This window comes from Cheilinus undulatus, linkage group 11 (assembly GCF_018320785.1).
Source record: "Cheilinus undulatus linkage group 11, ASM1832078v1, whole genome shotgun sequence".
Taxonomy (NCBI): Eukaryota; Metazoa; Chordata; class Actinopteri; order Labriformes; family Labridae; genus Cheilinus; species Cheilinus undulatus.
This window is the reverse complement of record NC_054875.1, coordinates 3,876,236-3,895,133: the sequence shown is the minus strand read 5'-3', so window position 1 is coordinate 3,895,133 and position 18,898 is coordinate 3,876,236. Positions and strand designations below refer to the sequence as shown.

General features: G+C 41.5%; 1 protein-coding gene across 1 annotated transcript; it reads left to right on the top strand.

The window, feature by feature from the left end:
• Window positions 1-5,259: 5,259 nt before the first annotated feature.
• On the top strand, window positions 5,260-17,761 carry lrrc38a (leucine rich repeat containing 38a). The gene is made up of 2 exons (XM_041798340.1): window positions 5,260-5,887; window positions 17,514-17,761. Exons 1-2 carry the CDS (start codon window positions 5,260-5,262, stop codon window positions 17,759-17,761), a joined length of 876 nt encoding a protein of 291 aa, XP_041654274.1.
• Window positions 17,762-18,898: the final 1,137 nt, after the last annotated feature.

The window sequence follows — 18,898 nt, the reverse complement described above, 5'->3', positions numbered from 1 at the left end:
AGGATTAGTCCAGCAGTGGTTCTGTTCTGTTGACGTTCACGCCGATGTTCAAGCAACTTCAAGCTGTGAGAGAAACAGTCAAAATATTCCTATAAACAATTCAACGAGGTAAGATGGAAACTCTGGATGTATATAAAGGCCTACGGTTAAAGACTACGGTTAAAGACCATGAGATAAGTCCAAAAAAATCCTTGGACTATTAGGAGCGAAGTGGGTGAATTCATGCTGGATTTGTGCTGCATGGTTTATTTCTCTTTGTTCAGCATCAGCTGAATCTTTAGCCTTGGTCCTTTAGGGCAGGGATTCTCAACCTTTACAGCCCACAACCCCCAAAATAAAGGTGCCAGAGACCAGAGACCCCCACTGTACCTGAAGGTGGCTGAACACGGTCATGCACAACAATAGTCATGTGCAGACAAGGCCGTCCATAAGGGGGGATAAAGGGGAGAGCTTTCTGGGGCCCAGCTGAGAAGTCAAATTATGGTCCATTATTATATTAATCTGTGATAACCACAGTTAATTTCTTTACCTGAATAAAAGCTACAGTCATCAAGGCTAAAATTGTGAGGTTTTTTTTTTTTATTATTTGTGCTGTAGTATGGTCATCTTAAAAATGTAAATCCTTTTTCGTAAACCAGAAAAAAAAAGGGTTAAAATTGGCCGAAAAGTGATGGACAAGGTGGTGAAATGGGATGTTAAAAGTGGCAAAAATTAAATAAAAGTAGCAAAAATATAGGGAAAATATGGCATAAAGGGATTAAATTGGCAAAAACAGGCATAAAAAGTGGTAAAAAGGGTTCAAAGGGTCAATATGTGCTTAAAAGTGGAAGAAATGGGGGGAAAAGATGGTGAAATGGGATTAAAAAGCGGAAAAAAATCATTTAAACTGGCAAAAATGGGCGTGAAGAACAGTGAAATGTGAGTAAATTGGCAAAAATAAGCACAAAATGTGGTAAAAAGGGGTTAAACTGCCAATAAAGGGTCAACGGAGGCAACATTAAGTGGGAAAAGTGGTGGAAAGGTTTTAAAAGTGGCGAAAATGTCTTGAAAGTGGAAAAAATGCACAGAAAAAGGGTTGAAATTTGATTAAGAAGTGTTAGAAATTGGAGTGATGGCGCAAAAATATATTAAGGGGACAAAATTTGGCAAGAAAAAGTCATGAAAATGAGTAAAAATGTGGCAAATTTGGTGCAAAGTGGCAGAAAAAGGGTAAAAAGAAGCAACAAACGTTGAGACCTGGACCACAGCTGTTTTTGATCTGTATCAGCATTTTCTAGCCTCATTGTAAAACAGACAGCAGGTGAAATCGGTCGTCTCTCATGTGGAAGGTTGGGGGGTTCAATCCCCAGCTCCTGTGATCACCACTGAACCTGAATCTGCTCCCCCTGCTGCATCAATGACGTATGAATGTGTATAAATAAGATTAGCTAATACTGATGGCCTTTCTACATAGCAACCGCCACCATCAGTGTGTGGTACTTTACACTGATGTTTTAGTTTCATAGATGAATTTATCATCAGAAGGGAGAAAAGCCCTGGCTGATGCTGTTTGAGCAGCTTGCAGCATGACTAAACACTGGACAGGACATGCTGAGTGGAGCGCTTAAATCCACGCTAGTAGCCAGGGTTGTCCACTAAAAGAGTTTTTTTTAACTGCCCGGGGAAATTGAGGAGAGCGAGAAGTCGCCTGTGGTCTCATAGCTCTGTCATGTCTTCTTGCTAGATGCTACTGCACGTAACTTGTTGTTCCGACTTCTTCCTCTTCTTTATGAGTTGTTTTATGGTGGTTAATAAATCGAGTTAATACCAACGAGGTTGGTGTGCAAATACTGTCAAACATGATTGCTGTTTTTCTCCATTACATGCATCGACCTGGGATGAATGCAAATACAGCCACTCCCCTAATGTCTTACAAATATTCAGTCAGACTAGAGCATATATCTGGCAATGGAATCAAGAGTTTGGGGCTTCATTGGTGATAACTGCGAGAATAATCGAGATGCATGTCGAGTCTGTTAGGGAGGAAATAAAACGTCTTTGCAATGATTTGAATGATGAATTTTTAATTAAGACATTTCAGTGCAAAAATTCTGCATTATGTACCTTTAATAGCCACCTAAAATAGTACTGGCCAACATACAAACACTGCCTATAAAAAGAAGACACCTTTGACTAGAAGGTCCAGTCACTAGTTAATCAGTATTCCTGGCTACCATTACACCATGAAGACAAAAGAACACTCCAAGCAACTCAGAGAAAAGGTTATTGAAAAGTCTAAGTCAGGGGATGGAGACAAAAACATTCCCAAGGCTCTGAACATCCCCCAGAGTTCAGTTAAATCCATCATGAAGAAATGAAGGAATATATCACATGTGTAAATCTGCCAAGATCAGACCGTCCTCACAAACTGAGTGAACGTACAAGAAGGAGACTAGTGAGAGAGGCCACCAAGACACCTATGACTACTCTGAAGGAGCTCCAAGCTTCAGCAGCTGAGATGGAGAGACTCTGCAGACAACAACTGTTGGCCGGGTTCTTCACCAGTCAGAGCTTTTTGGGAGAGTGGAGAAGAGAAAGACACTGTTGAAGAAAACTCAGATTCAATCTGGACTAGAGTTCACCAAAAGGCATGTGGGAGACTCCATGGTCAAGAGGAAGAAAGTTCGATGGTCTGATGAGAGCAGAATGGAGATGGCAAACACTGACATCACCACAAACACACCATCCCCACTGTGGAGCACGGTGATGGCAGCATCATGAGGTGGAGATGCTTCTTAGCTGCCAGCCCTGGAAGGCTTGTAAAGGTAGAGGGTAAAATGAATGTGGCATAATATGTCTAAATTACTTTGTTGTAATCTGTTTTTTTATTGGTAAAAAAAGCCAAGTTATATTGACCATGATTGATTTACAAACTCAACTACCATCAGCCCTATCTCCCAAAAGTGAAGAATCCTTTAAAAACATTCCTGGATCCAGATAGTGATCCAGATGACTCCCAAAATGTAATTCGCTGATTACTCCCTCCCCGGTGGGGTGGAGACACTGTGAGGCAAAGCATTGGCTTCGCTACGTTTGGACTGTCATGGCAGAAGCACCCATGGTCTCACCGGATGACTGAAAGTCATGGCAGAGGGTGAATATTCCTCTATTCCTCCCAGCGTTGTGAGTATTCTCGCTACAATTTGCTGTCTTTCTTTCTGTTACGCTCCGACTCGTCTCCTCGACCGAGCGTGTGTCTTTGAAACTCTATAAACTCCAAAACTGAATAGAAACACACCAAAAACATGCTGCTGGGATTGAAGTTACTCATGTCCACCATCTCCGGGTGTAAAGTGGTAACAGTGCAGACCTCCACCATTAGCCCTATCACCCAATAGGACAGAGTCCTTAAAAAAATTCCTGGATCCAAAAAGTGATCGGGATCACTCCCAAAATCTAATCAGTTCTTTCTTATGCCTTTTCTGACATTTCCTGAAAATATCATCAAATCCATCCACAACTTTTTGAGTTATGTTGCTAACAAACAAACAAACAAACAAACAAACAAACAAACCCACCTGATCACATAACGTCCTTGGCAGAGTTAATAAAAACACTTTTCATAGGCACTGTATATGGTTTAAAAGCTTCATGAACCATGCTTAACAATGAAGGGAACCACTCACATTAAAATGTGGGAAAGGTAGTCACTTTATCATCTTAAGAATTTGTCCTTTGCCTTGTACCTTTGCATTTTTTCAAATGCAGTTTTTGCGCTGAATCAAATGTTTCATGGGTATTATGGTAGCTGGGAGACTCTGTGGTCAAATGGAAGAAAGTTCTTTGGTATGATGAGACCAGAATGGAGCTTTTTGGCCATCAGACAAGACTCAGAACATTTCACTTCATGATAAACACGCCATCTCCACTGTGAAGCAACGTGGTGGCAGCATCATGCTGTGGGGGTGCTTCTCAGCAGTCGGCCCTGAAAGGTTTGTAAAGGTAGAGGGGGAAATGAATGCAGAAAAATATAGTGAAATCCCGCAGGACAATCTGCAAAAGAGCTCGACGTGGGAGAAGATTTATTTTCCTGTAAAGAGCCGAAGCATACGGAGAAAACTACACAGAAATGGTTTAAAGACAACAAGGGGAATGTTCTGGAGTGGCCGAGTCAAAGACCAGACCTCAATCCGAGAGAGAATTAGTGGCTGGACTTGAAAAGGGCTGTGGAAGCCTGATTGAGACCTATCGACACAGACTCAGAGCTGTGATTGCAGCCAAAGATGACTCCACTAAACACTGACCTGAAGGGAGTAAATCTTTATGCGATCACTTATTCTGTATTACATATTTTAATTTAATTGACATTACTTTGTAGAAATCTGTTTTCACTTTGACATTAAGAGGAATTTTGTAATTTTTTGGATCAAATTATATTCACCATGAAGGGTAAAACATCCAAGGGGATGAATACTTTGAATAGGCACTGTAGTTTTCCAGGTGTTGTCATGGTAACAGCCATAAAATACATCCTGTTCCTTCTCCTCCGGTGTGGTTTAAGGTGAGAAAGAGGAGAAAGGAGGAGGCATGGAGGAGGGTGGTAAACAACCGTGATTCCAGAGGAGGACGTGTGACGCTGCCTTACGTTTTTTAACAGCGTCATGGTGAGTCAGAGGCGGCGGCGGCATCCTCATCCTCCTTGTCTCTCTCCTCTTGGTGATGGAGGCGCCACTCTCAGGATTTCTCTGCCGTTCTGCACGACTGACCACAGTGACGACGGGAGCTGCTGGTTTACCTCAGCGGCTGACTAATGAGGCGTGGAGGGCTGTCCCTGCCACAAACACATGTCTACTGGCTTACCCCACAAGCCCCGCCTCCTCTCGCCTCTGGTTCGTTAGTCTCTATTTACCTCTGTGTTAATCCTCTCCCCTCTCACTTCCCCCCTACTCTCTTGCCTCCCCGCTCTCTTGCACGCGCGCTCTCTCTCTCTCTCTCTCTCTCTCTCACTCCTCCCCACTCTCCCCTCAGAGCCAGCAGGCTGCTATTTGATCCACACCACCGTTACATGATCTCCTGGAATACAACATCTCCTCACCACGCCATGGATTTTCGGGTTGTTCACGCTTCGAGGTGCAGGGAGCGCAGAAGGATGCCAATGCCACACTGAGGCTCCATCGTCTGACCTTTCCTCCCCCTTCTCTCCCTCACATCTGAACCCGTCTATTCGTCCGTCTCCCCATCCTCCCCCCTCGCCCCCTGTCTCCTGTCGCCCCCTCGACAATGTTACCATGCGTTAACTGGCTGCAGCCTCTCCTCGCCTTGATCTCCTCTGCCTTGCTTACACGAGCCAACAACTGTCCATCCAGCTGTTTGTGTCCGGACCACCACACCGTGGACTGCACCGGCAAAGGTCTAACCAGAGTCCCAGACTCCATCCCTTTGGATGTTCGCCGCCTCCTGCTCTCCAACAACTGGATTCCCTGGATCCCCTCTGACTTCCTGGTCCTCTACAGTGATCTGGTCTACCTGGACTTGAGGAATAATTCCCTCTCCCAGCTGGAGCCTGGGACCCTCACCACCTCGTCCAGGTTGGTCTTCCTGGACCTCGGGAGCAACAACCTGACAGAAATCCCCTCGGGGACGTTCGGGGAGTCGAGAAGTCTGATCAAACTGCGTCTGGGGAACAACCCCTACCTAACCATGGTGGACAGGGACGCTTTTACGGGGCTGACCTCTCTGAGGGAGCTGGAGCTGGAGAGGAATGGTCTCACAGAGCTGGACGTCAGTGTGCTGGAGTCCCTGCCCTCCCTCCGGATGCTGCGTCTGGAGGGGAACCCCTGGCTCTGCAACTGCCAGTTTGCCAAGCTGTTCGTGTGGCTGACACAAAACCGACACAAGCTCCCAAATGGTAAGAATTAAGCTGCTTAAAGCACGGACGTGCAGTCTTTCTCCCACGCAAAAGCATGAGGAATCAAATCATCCCCAAAGTGTCGTTTTATCCCGATGCTTGACTGAGCAGCAGAAAGTAGAACAAAGGGAATTAAAAGAGAAAAACAACACAGAGCATGTCTCCATCTTTGGTACACAAACCCATCTCTGATGCATTATTTCTTATTCCCAAAATGGTGAATCAGGACACAGCCGTACCTCCTGCTGCACCTCCTGTATTTGTGCTGGAGGAGACATTTTCGGGGGATCACCAGAATCCTGTTTAGGCACAGCAGATGAGACAAAGACATTGTTACACAACACCGAAGGCATTTATATAAACATCAATGCAATTTCAGAATGTACTGCAAACCAGATTCACCACAATTTAAGCGCTTTTGGAGCTTATGAAGATATTTAGATGATTAAAAATCCATTTTTACTGATGCATTGACTCTGAAATACTTCGTTAGTTCACCTAACACAGTGCACTGATAAATGAAAAGATCTTCACTACAAATGTGTAACCCCCTCATAACTGAATGCCAGTTTTACAGGTCACACATTTCTGTGGTTGCAGTTTACTATGGTGAACAAAAATGGCCCAGTTTAAAGATTACAACAGAAAGAGGGAACAAATGAAACTGATAGTTAACCTTCAGGGCTGACAACATAAGATTATTTTCAAATCAAAATGGATTCTGAAAACATGCTAGACCCATGGCATAAAGACATTTAAACTGATTCTAATAAACTAGACGATTCAGCGAGACCAGGAGACCTCACACCAGCCGTTTGATTTCACGGTGGAGATTCCAGACGTGAGATCGAAGCTCAAAGATCAAACCACTGCTTCACCTTGTGCTTGTGTTTCTATCTGGATGGCACCTGCTACAAGAGGGCACACCTGAGAACAATCTAAAGCTCAACCCAAAGGGAGGTACCCGGACTTTAATGAGGGTCTTCTTGAGAAAAGAAGTGAAAAGGCCAAATGTCTTCAAATAGATGCAAAACATCTACAAGATGATGCTAAACATTCAATAAGATTTGAAAAGTCAAAAACAGAAAAATGATTTCAAGAAGAAGTGAAACACACCTCAAAAAGAGAAAAAAAGGTCAGAAAGAACAGGTGAAATGTCCTCAAAAAAATGTCAGACATCTTCCAGAAGAGGCGAAATGTCCTTAGGAAGGTGCAAAACAATTTCAAGAAGAAAAAAAATGTATTCATAGAGATGCAAAATGTCTTCATAAGGGGCAAAATGTGCAAGAAGTAGTAAAATATCTTCAGGAAGTGCTTAACTATTTCAAGAGAATAAGAAACACCTTCATAAAGCTCCAAAGCATATTAAAAAAGGCAAAACTTCTGCAAGAAGAGGCGAAATATTTAAGAAATGGTTAAAGGTCTTCAGGAAGGGGCTAAGCTATTTTGGAATATGCAAAACAACTTCATAAGAGGCGAAGCGTATTCAAAAAGATGTTGCAAGAAGATATGAAACATCTGCTAGAGGAGGCAAAATGTCTTAAAAAAAAAAGTCAAAACATCTTCAAGAAAAGACAAATTGTGCAAGAAGTGTTGAAATGTCTTGCTGGATGCAGAACATCTTTATGAAGTGGCAAAACGTCTGCAGGAAGAGACAAAATGTGCAGGAGTTCATGACGTCTTCAAAAAGAGGCGTAAAGTTTCAACCTTTTAAAGAAGACGTTAAACGTGTTCAAAGTAAGAAAAAAATGGCCGCCTGAAGACGAGGTTGACTGTTTTCAAAAAGCAGTGAACCATCATCGAAAACATGCAAAACTTGTTCAAGAAATGGCAAAATGTGCCAGAAGCAGTGAAACGTCTTCAGAAAGGTGGTAAACTGTTTCAAGAGGATGCAGAACATCTTTATGAAGCAGAAAAACGTCTCCATGAGGAGGCGAAATTTGCAAGAAGTGGCGAAATGTATTGAAAAGGAGGTGTAATGTGCTCAAGAAAATTCAAAAAATTTTTAAAGAAGACGTAAAACATCTTCAAGGTAAGATAAAACAGCCTTAAAATGAGGTGGACTGTTTTCAAAAGCAGTAAAACATTACCCAAAACAGGCAAAACTTTGTCAAGAAGAGGCGAAATGTGCAAGAAGAAGTGAAACGTCTTCAGGAAGGGGCTAAACTATTTCAAGAGGATGCAGGACATCTTCAGGATGTCACGAAATGTCTTTAAAAAATTAACAGGACAAAACGTCTTCAAGAGGAGGCAAAATGGGCCAGAAGTGGAGAAATGTATTTAAAAAGAGGTGTAATATTTTTGAATATGCCAAACTCCTTCAAGAAGATGTCAATTGTCTTTAAAAAAAGGTGAAACAGCCTTAAGAAAAGGCAAGCTGTCTTCAAAAAGCAGTGAAACATCATCCAAAAAATGCAAAACTTCTTCAAGAAGGGGAGAAATGTGAAAGATGTCGTGAAACAACCTTAAGGCGAGGCGTAACGTCTTCCAAAACATGTGAAACGTCTTCAAGAAGAGGCGAAACAATCTCAATAGAGGCAAAACAGCTTTAATGTCCAATAAGCCTCAGTCAAGTCCAGCTGCCCTCCTTGAACCGGCTTTGGATGACCTTGGCGTGAAAGAGTGAGCACCCACACAGACATCATGTTAATGGGTGACTTTGACCCGACTGTTTTCATAGACCGCTCACTTTAGGATTTTTTTGGATCAGTGATTGTCTGTGTCAAACCCTTAAAACCCTGCAATCTTTTGGGGCAATGAAAATTTTCATCACCAACTCCCTGAAATCAGGACCAAATATCAGAGAAATTTCAGCCTCCTTTCCTCCACAGATGTTTGAACCATCACCCAGAGTCGACAGTCTTCCAGCTCCAGACTGATTTAGTGAACAGAGCTCTGCCCCAGCGTAGGATGAGTGTAGTATTCAGGGATAATTCTCTTTTCTAGGTCACCTAAGTAACAAACTCTTCAGTCCAGTGACAGTAAAAGTGTTACAGTAGAAAACACTTATCCTCAGTTCCCCCTAAACTCGGCTGTCACGTTACTCGGTTTAAATAACAATGAGTACGAGGCAACCTACTTCCTGTAAACACAATCCAGTGTTTACATCGGCCGGGCCAGAGCTGGAGGAGCTGCATGTTCTATTCAGCTGTACGGTTAGTGTGAGGCTGTGAGAGCAACGACAGACTGTAGGTAAACACGTCTGGACTTTCACCTCATTATAGAGAAACAGATCCAACAAATCAGGTTAGATGGCTTTAGGAATTAAATAAACAAGAAACAAAGTCTGGGTAGTCTGAGATCCTGCACTGATTCACTTTTAGAAGATCAGATATTTTGTATGTGAGGCCTTTGCTGCATTCAGAACAATGGGGTTATACGTACGCGTCTCCTTGTTTTGTTCGTATGTTACTATCACACTCATTCCAGCAAGACAACATGCATCCTGACATTTTATTCTACAGTTTTCTCACAATGATTAGGATTTTTTTCAAAATCTTGAGATCTTAGATTTCTCTTTACATTATGTGTAAACTAGACTTGTTGGCTGAGATCACATGTATATACTACATACGCTAATGTAGCTAAGCTAGCTTTAGCAATGTGAGCTTAAGCAAACAAAGCAAAAGCTAACATAGCTACACTAGCTACATAATAAACATTACTACATACATCAATGTAGCTAAGATAGCTTAAGCAATGTGAGCTTAAGCAAACAAAGCAAAAGCTAACATAGCTACACCAGCTACATAATTAACATCACTACATACATCAATGTAGCTAAGATAGCTTAAGCAATGTGAGCTTAAGCAAACAAAGCAAAAGCTAATATAGCTACACTAGCTACATAATTAACATCACTACATACGCCAATGTAAAATGATAGCTTTAGCAACGTGAGCTTTAGCAGCCTAACTAAAGCCAGCGTACCTACATTTTTAACATAACTGGCTTGTGAGCTTAGCTTTAGTTACATTAGCCACATAATTTATGCAGCTATGGAGCAATGTAAACTACACTAGCTGTGTTAGAGTGTTTGTGTGGAGGACTAGCTCTTTTCCTTTAAGCAGACGGTTTACTCTGCTTTATTCAAACTTTTGTAATCAGGTTTTGCAGATCATCTTTTTAGCTTTAACTTGGTTTCCTAACCTTTAACGCAAACAGTAAACAGAAGTTTAATTGGATTTTATTTATAAAGGTTTACTGTGTATTTCCGTTCTGTGATATGCGACGTCTCAGATTAAGAATCTGCAGCCAGACTGTCTTGTAGAAGATCTTGAAGATCCATGACAAGTTCCTTTTTTACAGTAAATTTCATGTCTTATCTTTGATCTACCTCAGGGTCCTCATATACTTTAAAAATATAAGCAGGTCTTGTCTCCAGGAAGTTAGTGGCCCTAGTTTAAAACGGTACAAAAATCCAAAGTACAAAACATTTTTTAATGCAAAATAGTAACATCTGAAAATGTGATAATAGGATGTGATTAAATGTGATTGATTACAGAAATTCTGAAATGATATGCGATTTAAAAATCAAATCTGTCATCCTATAAATGTTTAATAGATGCAATGTGGACAGAGTTGCAAAGAAGGAAAGAACAATTCAATTCAATTCAACTTTATTTGTATAGCACATTTCATACGGGCGTAAACTCAATGTGGTTTACAGAAGATTAAAAACAAACAGAACAAGGAATCAGCAATTCAAGCAAATTCCCCCCATCCACCCACCCACACACGCACACACACACGCACACACACACGCACACAGATGTAAAGTGCAAGTCATGTGTACTCCTTAGAGCACACAGGCAAAATGTTAATATATTGTACTTCATCTAACAGTCAAAGGCATAAGAAAAAAGCAGTGTTTTCAAACCACTCTTAAAAGAGATTAAAGTGTCTACTGACCTCAGGTCAATTCGCAGATTATTCCACAGAACAGCACCATAGTGGCTAAACGCACCTTCACCTGATTTGTGTTTAACTTTAGGCACATTTAGAAGGAACATACCTGAAGATCTGAGCGACCTGGTTGGGTGATAGTGAGTGAGCATGTCAGAAATGCACTGGGGTACCATACCATTCAGTGATTTATAAACAAGAAGTAGCACTTTAAAATCAATTCTATATTGGACGGGAAGCCAGTGAAGATTTTTCAGAATGGGTTTGATGTGTTCTATTTTCTTTGCTCCTGTTAGAACGCGAGCTGCAGCGTTTTGGATGAGTTGGAGGTGATTTATTGTCTTTTTTGGAAGTCCAGCATAGAGAGTGTTAAAGTAATCTAGTCTGTTGGATGTGAATGCATGGACCAGTTTTTCTGAATCAGACTGAGACATGAATTATCAAAGTTTGGAAATGTTTTTTAAATGGTAGAAGGCTGTTTTGGTGATGGCAGTTATATGTTGTTGAAAGTTTAAGTCTAAATCTATTATGACTCCAAGATTTCTGATGTGCTCACTGTACTTAAAAGGAAACGAAGATGAAAGCGAAATGAATCCTTGTCTCTGTTTTTGTGGACCAACTAGCAGGATTTCTGTTTTATCTGTGTTAAGCTGAAGAAAGTTCTGTGGCATCCAGTGGTGTATTTCATTGATGCATTTGACCAAGTGATTTATGGGATTGAGATTGCCAGGGGAGGGTGAGACATAAAGCTGTGTATCATCGGTATCATATGAATGGTAGGAGACATTGTGTTTCTGAGTTTCTAAGTGGGAGCCTGTAAAGGCTGAACAACAGAGGACCAAGAACTGATCCTTGTGGTACCCCACAGTCCAGACTGAAATTTACTGATGTGAAATTGCAGAGTGAAACTGAGAATGTACGTTCCTTTAAATATGATTTAAACCAGTGAATAATGGATCCTGAGAGGCCTGTGGAACATCAACCTTGTGCATCTTAATTCAATCCTTTTTTATTTTTTATTTTAAATGGTTAAATAAACCAACGTCCCCATACACAGATTTTCCTGCACTAGACTCCACACCTGAAACTCCTTTAACTCATTTCAAGATGCACTCTGGAAACAGATTGCTTGATTAATCTGACAACGATGAGGAGAGTAGCAAGATTCAATGCTTACTGCAAGCAACTATTTGTCCAAAGAATCTTCAAGAGTGTCAATCAGATTATTTTACTGTTCCTGATCAAGCTGAAGCTTCCACAAACTGAAACTGCAAATATGAAATATATAAGTAAAGATTGGTTCTCTGCAGATGATGTCCAGCAGCAGCCGAAAACTCTTTCTGTAGAGAGAAACGCTACTGAAAAGGTTATGCTTTGACATGTTTATGACTGTGCCAAGCACTCACAGTGCAAAAATAAAATCATTCTCAAAAATATTTGTGGAGAAACGTCAGCAGGCAGGAATAAAAAAGGCCTCTATCTAAATAATTAGAGTCACACTTCACTCATGTTAAAGTGGTCCGGTTTGGCTCAGCTCAGTACAGCTGGTTGCTCTTCATTTGGTTCCAGTTTGGCTTTTTAAATTTAGATTAAATAACGACAAAGATAGAGGAAAAGAAAGTGGCACTCAAACAGGAGCTGGCTCACATTAAAGGGCTATTTCATAGATTAGACTCAGGTTGATTCAGTAAGGTTGATGTACCGTTGTCTTCATAGCCACATCTGGACAAAGGCTGAGCTCCCCTCTGCACACCCATCTTCATTTTCTTTCCTGTGTTCATATGTTCTAAACATGCATGTGTGCACCTGTGTGCACCTGAATTCATTAATTTGCTCGTTTCATTAAACCCACTCTTCTGCATGTGCAGACCTTCATACGTGTGTTTGCTTGTGTGCGTGTTCTCCATATGAATTAGTCTACGTTTGCCCTTGTATGGGCGTCCCTGCGTGTCTTTGTCCACGTCATGTGATGAATTCATTTCAGCAGCTGCATTTCTGACTCTGTTGATTTTTGCATCTCTGCATGTTTGGTGCGTGTGCGCGCTGTGAGGGGGCGTGTGCCTGTCTGTCTGTCTCCTGCACGTCTGTGAGCGTGTGTGAGTCTGGCTGCCTGTCGGAGCGCCACGTGACTGGAATATCACCAAGCGATGAGGTCACTGAGTCCCTTTTCATGTGGAAAACCCCTTCTGGTCTTACAGTGACTCACACACACATCCACACACGCACATGCACTGAAACACACACATCTGCTTGACAATGATGTCTGGTGACTCTTGGGTACAGCAGCGCTACGGAGGAATCAGGAGGAAACATTAGAGCTGCTGCACAGAGGATGTTTGAGAGGTGATAAATGAATCAGGAGGATAAATCCTCTGTGTCTGTTTTTGGTTTGGAAATAAACTGTTTAGTGACAGTGACCCTGCAGAGATGAAAATAAAAACACAATGGACACAAAGATCATGGTAAAAAATGTTAACTACATACACCAATGTAGCTAAGATAGCTTTAGCAACAAGGGCTGAAGAAAACATAGCTAAAGCTAACATAGCTACACTAGCTACATAATAAAAGTAACTACATACACCAATGTAGCTAAGATAGCTTTAGCAACAAGGGCTGAAGAAAACATAGATAAAGCTAACATAGCTACACTAGCTACATCATTAATGTTGCTACATATACTAATATAGCTAAGATAAATAAACAGTCATAATATATTATACAGTCTACCCTGCAGCATACATGATGTGGACAGTAAATCTAGGTTTCTATTTAGTTGAAGGCTTTACAGCAAAGAAGCAATGGAGCCTAAACTGGCAGGTTGCATTTATATGCATTTATGTAATGGACTGTATAGAAATGGTTTATTTAGATCTGCAGTTTTCTTTCCTTTGGGCTGGTCAACCCTCTGCATGCATTGTTTTTGCAGTCCACCTGCACATGCATGGCTGTGGAGCTCATTCCATTAAAACCCCATTTTTTTTCTCCATAGAAGATTTGTTTATTATCTGTAATTTCATAGTTATCATAGTTATTCATATATGGAACAGACGCTGAAGCTGAGACATTTGACCACTTTATGAAAAATAATACCACATTTTGAATTTGATGGCAGCAACCCATCTAAAAAAAAGTAGAGACAGGGTCATGTTAACCAGGAGATCAGTTGCTGGAGTTTTAGGAGAGGAATGTTGTCCCGTTCTTGCCTGACGTAGGACTGTAGCTGCTCAACAGTCCTGGGTCTTCTTCCTTTTCTGATGCTCCAAATGTTTCCTGCAATGTTGACTGCAGGCAGGCTAGTTCAGGACCTGGACTCGTCTATTGTGAAGCCATGCTGTTGTGATGGATGATACTTTTATCCTGCTTTTTGCAGTTTTTTGCCCCCTTTTGCCTATTTTTGCAACTTCTCACCCATTAAGCTGCCTTTTGCAGTTAAATTCCACTTATTTCCCATTTTCCACCGTTTTTTCTGATTTTTGCCCATTTTAATCACTTTTCACTCATTTTTCTCCACATTTTTGCCAATTTCTGCCCTTTTTTTTTTTTTACCACTTTACCCCCAGTGTTTGCCCCTTTTTGCCATTCCTTGCCCATTTAAGCTGCCTTTTTCAATTAAATGCCACTTTCTACCCATTTCCCCACCTTTTTTCAGATTTTTGCCCACTTTAGTCACTTTTTACTTATTTTTTACCACGTTTTTGCCACTTTTGGACCATTTTTGCCACCTGTAACTCATTTTTTTTGCAATTTCTCACCCATTTTTGCCACTTTCTGCCCTTTTCTACCACTTTACTCCTAGTGTTGGCCCCTTATTGCCACTTCTTACCCATTAAAGCACCTTTTTCAATTAAATGCCACTTTTTTGCCACCTTTTTTTTTAGATTTTTGCCCATTTTTCCCATTTTTTTCAGATTTCTGCCACTTTTTGACAAAATTTTGCCAGCTCTAACTTATTTTTCAGTCACTTCCCACCCATTTTTGCCACATTCTGCCCTTTTTTGCCACTTTTCTCCCAGTGTTTGCTGCTTTTTGACCACTTTTGCCACCTTTACCTTGTTTTAATTGCCACTTTTCACCTCTTAGATTGTGGCTCTTGAAAATGTGTTTTTCAACAGTTTGGCTCTGTGGTTGAGCAGGGTTGAGTAACACTGCACTAGTGCAACCCCATACCATCAGAGATGCAGGCTTTAGAGCTGACCACAGAACAGTTTTCCATGTTTTCTCAGTCCATGTTAAATGAGCTTTGGTCCAGAGAAGACAGTGTTTCTGGATGCTGTTCACATATGGCTTCTTCTCTCCTTGATCCAGCTTTAACTGTCATTGGTGGATGGCCAGCCGACTGTGTTGACAGACAATGATTTCTGGAAGTGTTCCTGAGTCCATGCAGTGGTTCCAGCACAGAATCATTCCTGTTTTTAATGCAGTGGCCCCTGAGGGCCCTGAGATCACCAGCATCCAATACCTCCCTCTGGCCTTGTCTCATGCTCACTGAGATTTCTCCAGATTCCCTGAATCTGTAGATGATATTATGGACTTTAGTTGGTGGGATATTCAAAGTCTTGACAATATTACATTAGGGAACATTTTTTAAATAGACATTTTTTCCACAGTTTGGTGAACCTCTGCCCATCTTTACTTCTGAGGGACTCTACCTCTCTAAAATGCTCCTTTTATACCCAGTCATGTGACTGACCTGTTGCCAATTAACCTAATTAGTGGCAAAATGCTCCTCGAGCTGTTTTTAATTAGTACCACTTACTTTTCCAGCCTTTTGCCGTCCTGTCCTTGCTTTGTGTTAGATGTATTGCTCCCATTAATTCAAACTGAGCTAATATTTTTCATGGAATGGTAAGATGACTCAGCTTCAACACCTGATCTGTTGTTTTTTCTCTGTTGTGAATCAAATATGGGTTTATGAGATTTAACAATCATTACATTCTGTTTTAATTTCATTCTACACAGCACCCTAACTTTTTTGGAACTAAAGGTGTATTATATAATTGTGCTTCTTTGTGCATGAAGAAGTTGCTGTGTGAACTTTACTCCTTCTAAAGGCAACCAGGTACATGCACGATACATGTAAGGGGGAAGGTAAAAGACCAGAGGTCAGAAAGAGCCAAGCAGCATTTTTTTTGCCGGAGGTTTCCTGAAAATGTCAGGTGAAATGTGATCAAATCTGAGAGATCCACCGGTCAGAGATATGGAATTTCAATTCCAACTTTCAGCATTTATATCTGAAATAGGAACAGTTTCCTTCAGTAATGTGCTGCTGCAGCCTCACATATGCAGACATTACCATAATAAATTCATCCCACAAAGAAATAATGAGAGCATGATTAGTCTGGGGGAGTTTAATAGGCCTATAAAACAGAAATAATCATGTTTGACTCAATCATCAAGCTGTACAGAGAAAATGCAATCAGCAGCTGAAATCTTTGTGCAGAGCTGCAAATGAATTTCTCTGCCTCTGCAAACAGGAGCAAAAATCCAGTATGAGATTAAATCTCATCGTGACAAGCAAATGAAAACATCATCATGAAAGTTTGTTATAGCCTGGTCCAGTTAACCAGCCACAGACAGATTAGACCAGTGATCATCAGCTGATCAATATTCTACAAATAGCAGTCTGCAGCTTTATGGTGCAGTAGGAAATCTTTGGCAATGCAGGTGCACATGTTAAAAAGATCAAACTGGTCGCTCTGAGTTAAATGCATTAAGTTGCATCCATGTTCTGTCCTTGGGCCTGCTAGCTGCTTAGTTTCCATGTTGTCTGTATCAGAGATCAAAGCGCTGCCCTCTCTGCTATCAGGAGGTTACCATCATGTATCTGCTACATGTGTGAAGAACATGTGCCCCAGGCATTTGTGGTCCCCTGCTTTCTAACATGTACAGTACAGAAGCGTGTGCATGTCCACATGCTTGTTTGCAGCTGTCAGGGTCTGTCCTGGGGAATGATCAAGGGCTTACTGCTGCTTTGAAATTACCCTTGTTAATTTAGGAATCTGTCATCGGGGTGTGGGACTTCAGATGGTGTTTGTGACACAGAACTGTGTGGGAGAGGAGTAATTACTGCTGCAAAACCAAGACAAGACCAGGTTAGACTGATCACACATACTGCTATCTGAAGAGTGGACCTGGATTTATTAAGGACTGGGTTTTATGTTGTAATGCACCATAAATAATCCAGAATAGGGCATAAAAGAAGGCCTTCAAGGACTATTATTGTTTAACTCTGTGTGTGGGTGGCATCTGCTTTTAGCTTTTTCAAAGAAAAATATTTTCACTGGACAAAAACTGTGTTGTATGAAAAATAGATCAGTTTTTCAGTGCAGAGTCAAGTCCAAAGCCCTGTTTACATTTTGCATTAATAATGCACTTTAAACATTCAGATATTATGTGACTTTAGTGCATGCATCCATACTCTGAACAAATGTATGAGTATGTTCAAACATTGCAGTACTGCTGGTGATTGTTGGGGTACAAGAAGTCCACACATAAAGACTGATTAATCCTTTTTTGGGGTGTTTTAGCTTTTTCTGTCAGCCATAGAAAGACATACAACAGAGAAAAAGAAGCTGCTGTTATCTGCAGCAAAGGTTTGGGTAGTGATGTGGAGTATATCTTAACCGTAAGGCCACCATTGCACCCTTCATCTTGCTTTTTTAAATGCACGTGAAAATCTGGCCTCAGCTTCTTCACCTCCTGTTTTCTCTCTCTGCAGGCATGGAGGGGATCGAGTGCTCCCTGCTACTGGATGGGCGTCAGGTCCCCCTCAGTTTACTCTCTGAGGAAAGTTTCCGGGAGTGCCGCGGTTCCCTCACCCTCACCGACTACCTCATCGTCATCTTCTCCGGCATCTCCGTCTCAGTAGCAGCCATCATGGCCAGCTTCTTCCTGGCTTCCACAGTCCATTGCTTCCAGCGCCTCAGCAAAGGCGGTAAAGGAGACGAGGAAGAAGGGAACGACTGACATGGGAGAGGAAGGGTCGATGGATTACATTAGGGGGCAGGTGTTGCATACAAAACTCTTGCTCAGATATCCTGTTGGTATCCAAGGGAAAGCTCAGTGGTACAAGAGATCTCTCCAAGTCAAGTCCGGGATCACAAATGAGCTATCAGCAGAATCACTGATGGGTTTGGGAGACTTTGGCAGGGCTTGAATCACTGTGAAAGGGTTTTGGTTTTTCTGAATGTAGCAATTTCTACTGCTGAGTACATCGCAGAGATACTGGTCTCTGGAAGGGTTTTAGTAGGACACTGAAGAGCTGTAGCAATCACACCATTCTTCAAATGTATGCAGTAACCTTCATCAGCTTGGAAATTTGTAAATGTATGCTAGAGGGAGATATTGGGAATCAATGACTGGCTGGAAAATTCATCTAGATTTCAACAGGTGTGGTCTTCATTGTTAGTAGGACCAGACTTTTACCGTTGGTCTTGTCTTTTAGAGTTATTCACAGGCCTGGAAGTATATATCCAACACAAAAAGGAGATATAACAAATTAGGATGAGACTTCAGAGCACTTTAGAGTTTAGAAATGGTCGTCTTTGTCTTTATGGACAATTAGAGATTTGTAAATTCTTGCCACATCATGATTGACAACGTCAGACCAGAGCAAGAAACTGAAGAGCTGTAGCAACGGTGCCATTCTTACAACACATGAAGTTACCTTAGTCAGCTTTGAGTTTGTAAATGTTCTCCAGGTGGAGATCACTGGAAAACTTGGCTTCTAGTGGGTGCACTATAGGAAATATGATGGGCATAGGCAGGTCCAGTCAGTAGGATTTATTGGTAGGTATGGGACACACTCAAATGGAAAGGGTAGCATAAATCAGGGCTTGACTACAGAGAGTTTTGGTATTTTAGAGGGTTATTTTGTCCAAATTAAGTCTTACAGATCCATAAGTTCTTGTCATGTTGTCTCCAGTCTGATTCATGCTTCTGTGTCAGAGCTACACCACAGCAAACACCAAAGGTCAGTGCACCCTAGAACCCAACGCCAAGGCGTTTGCTCATAGCCGGCCTGCACCCCATCAAAAATGAACTGGTCTAGAGTCAGGACCCACCACCTCCTCTTCGATGAATCTAGACCAGTGATACTCAACG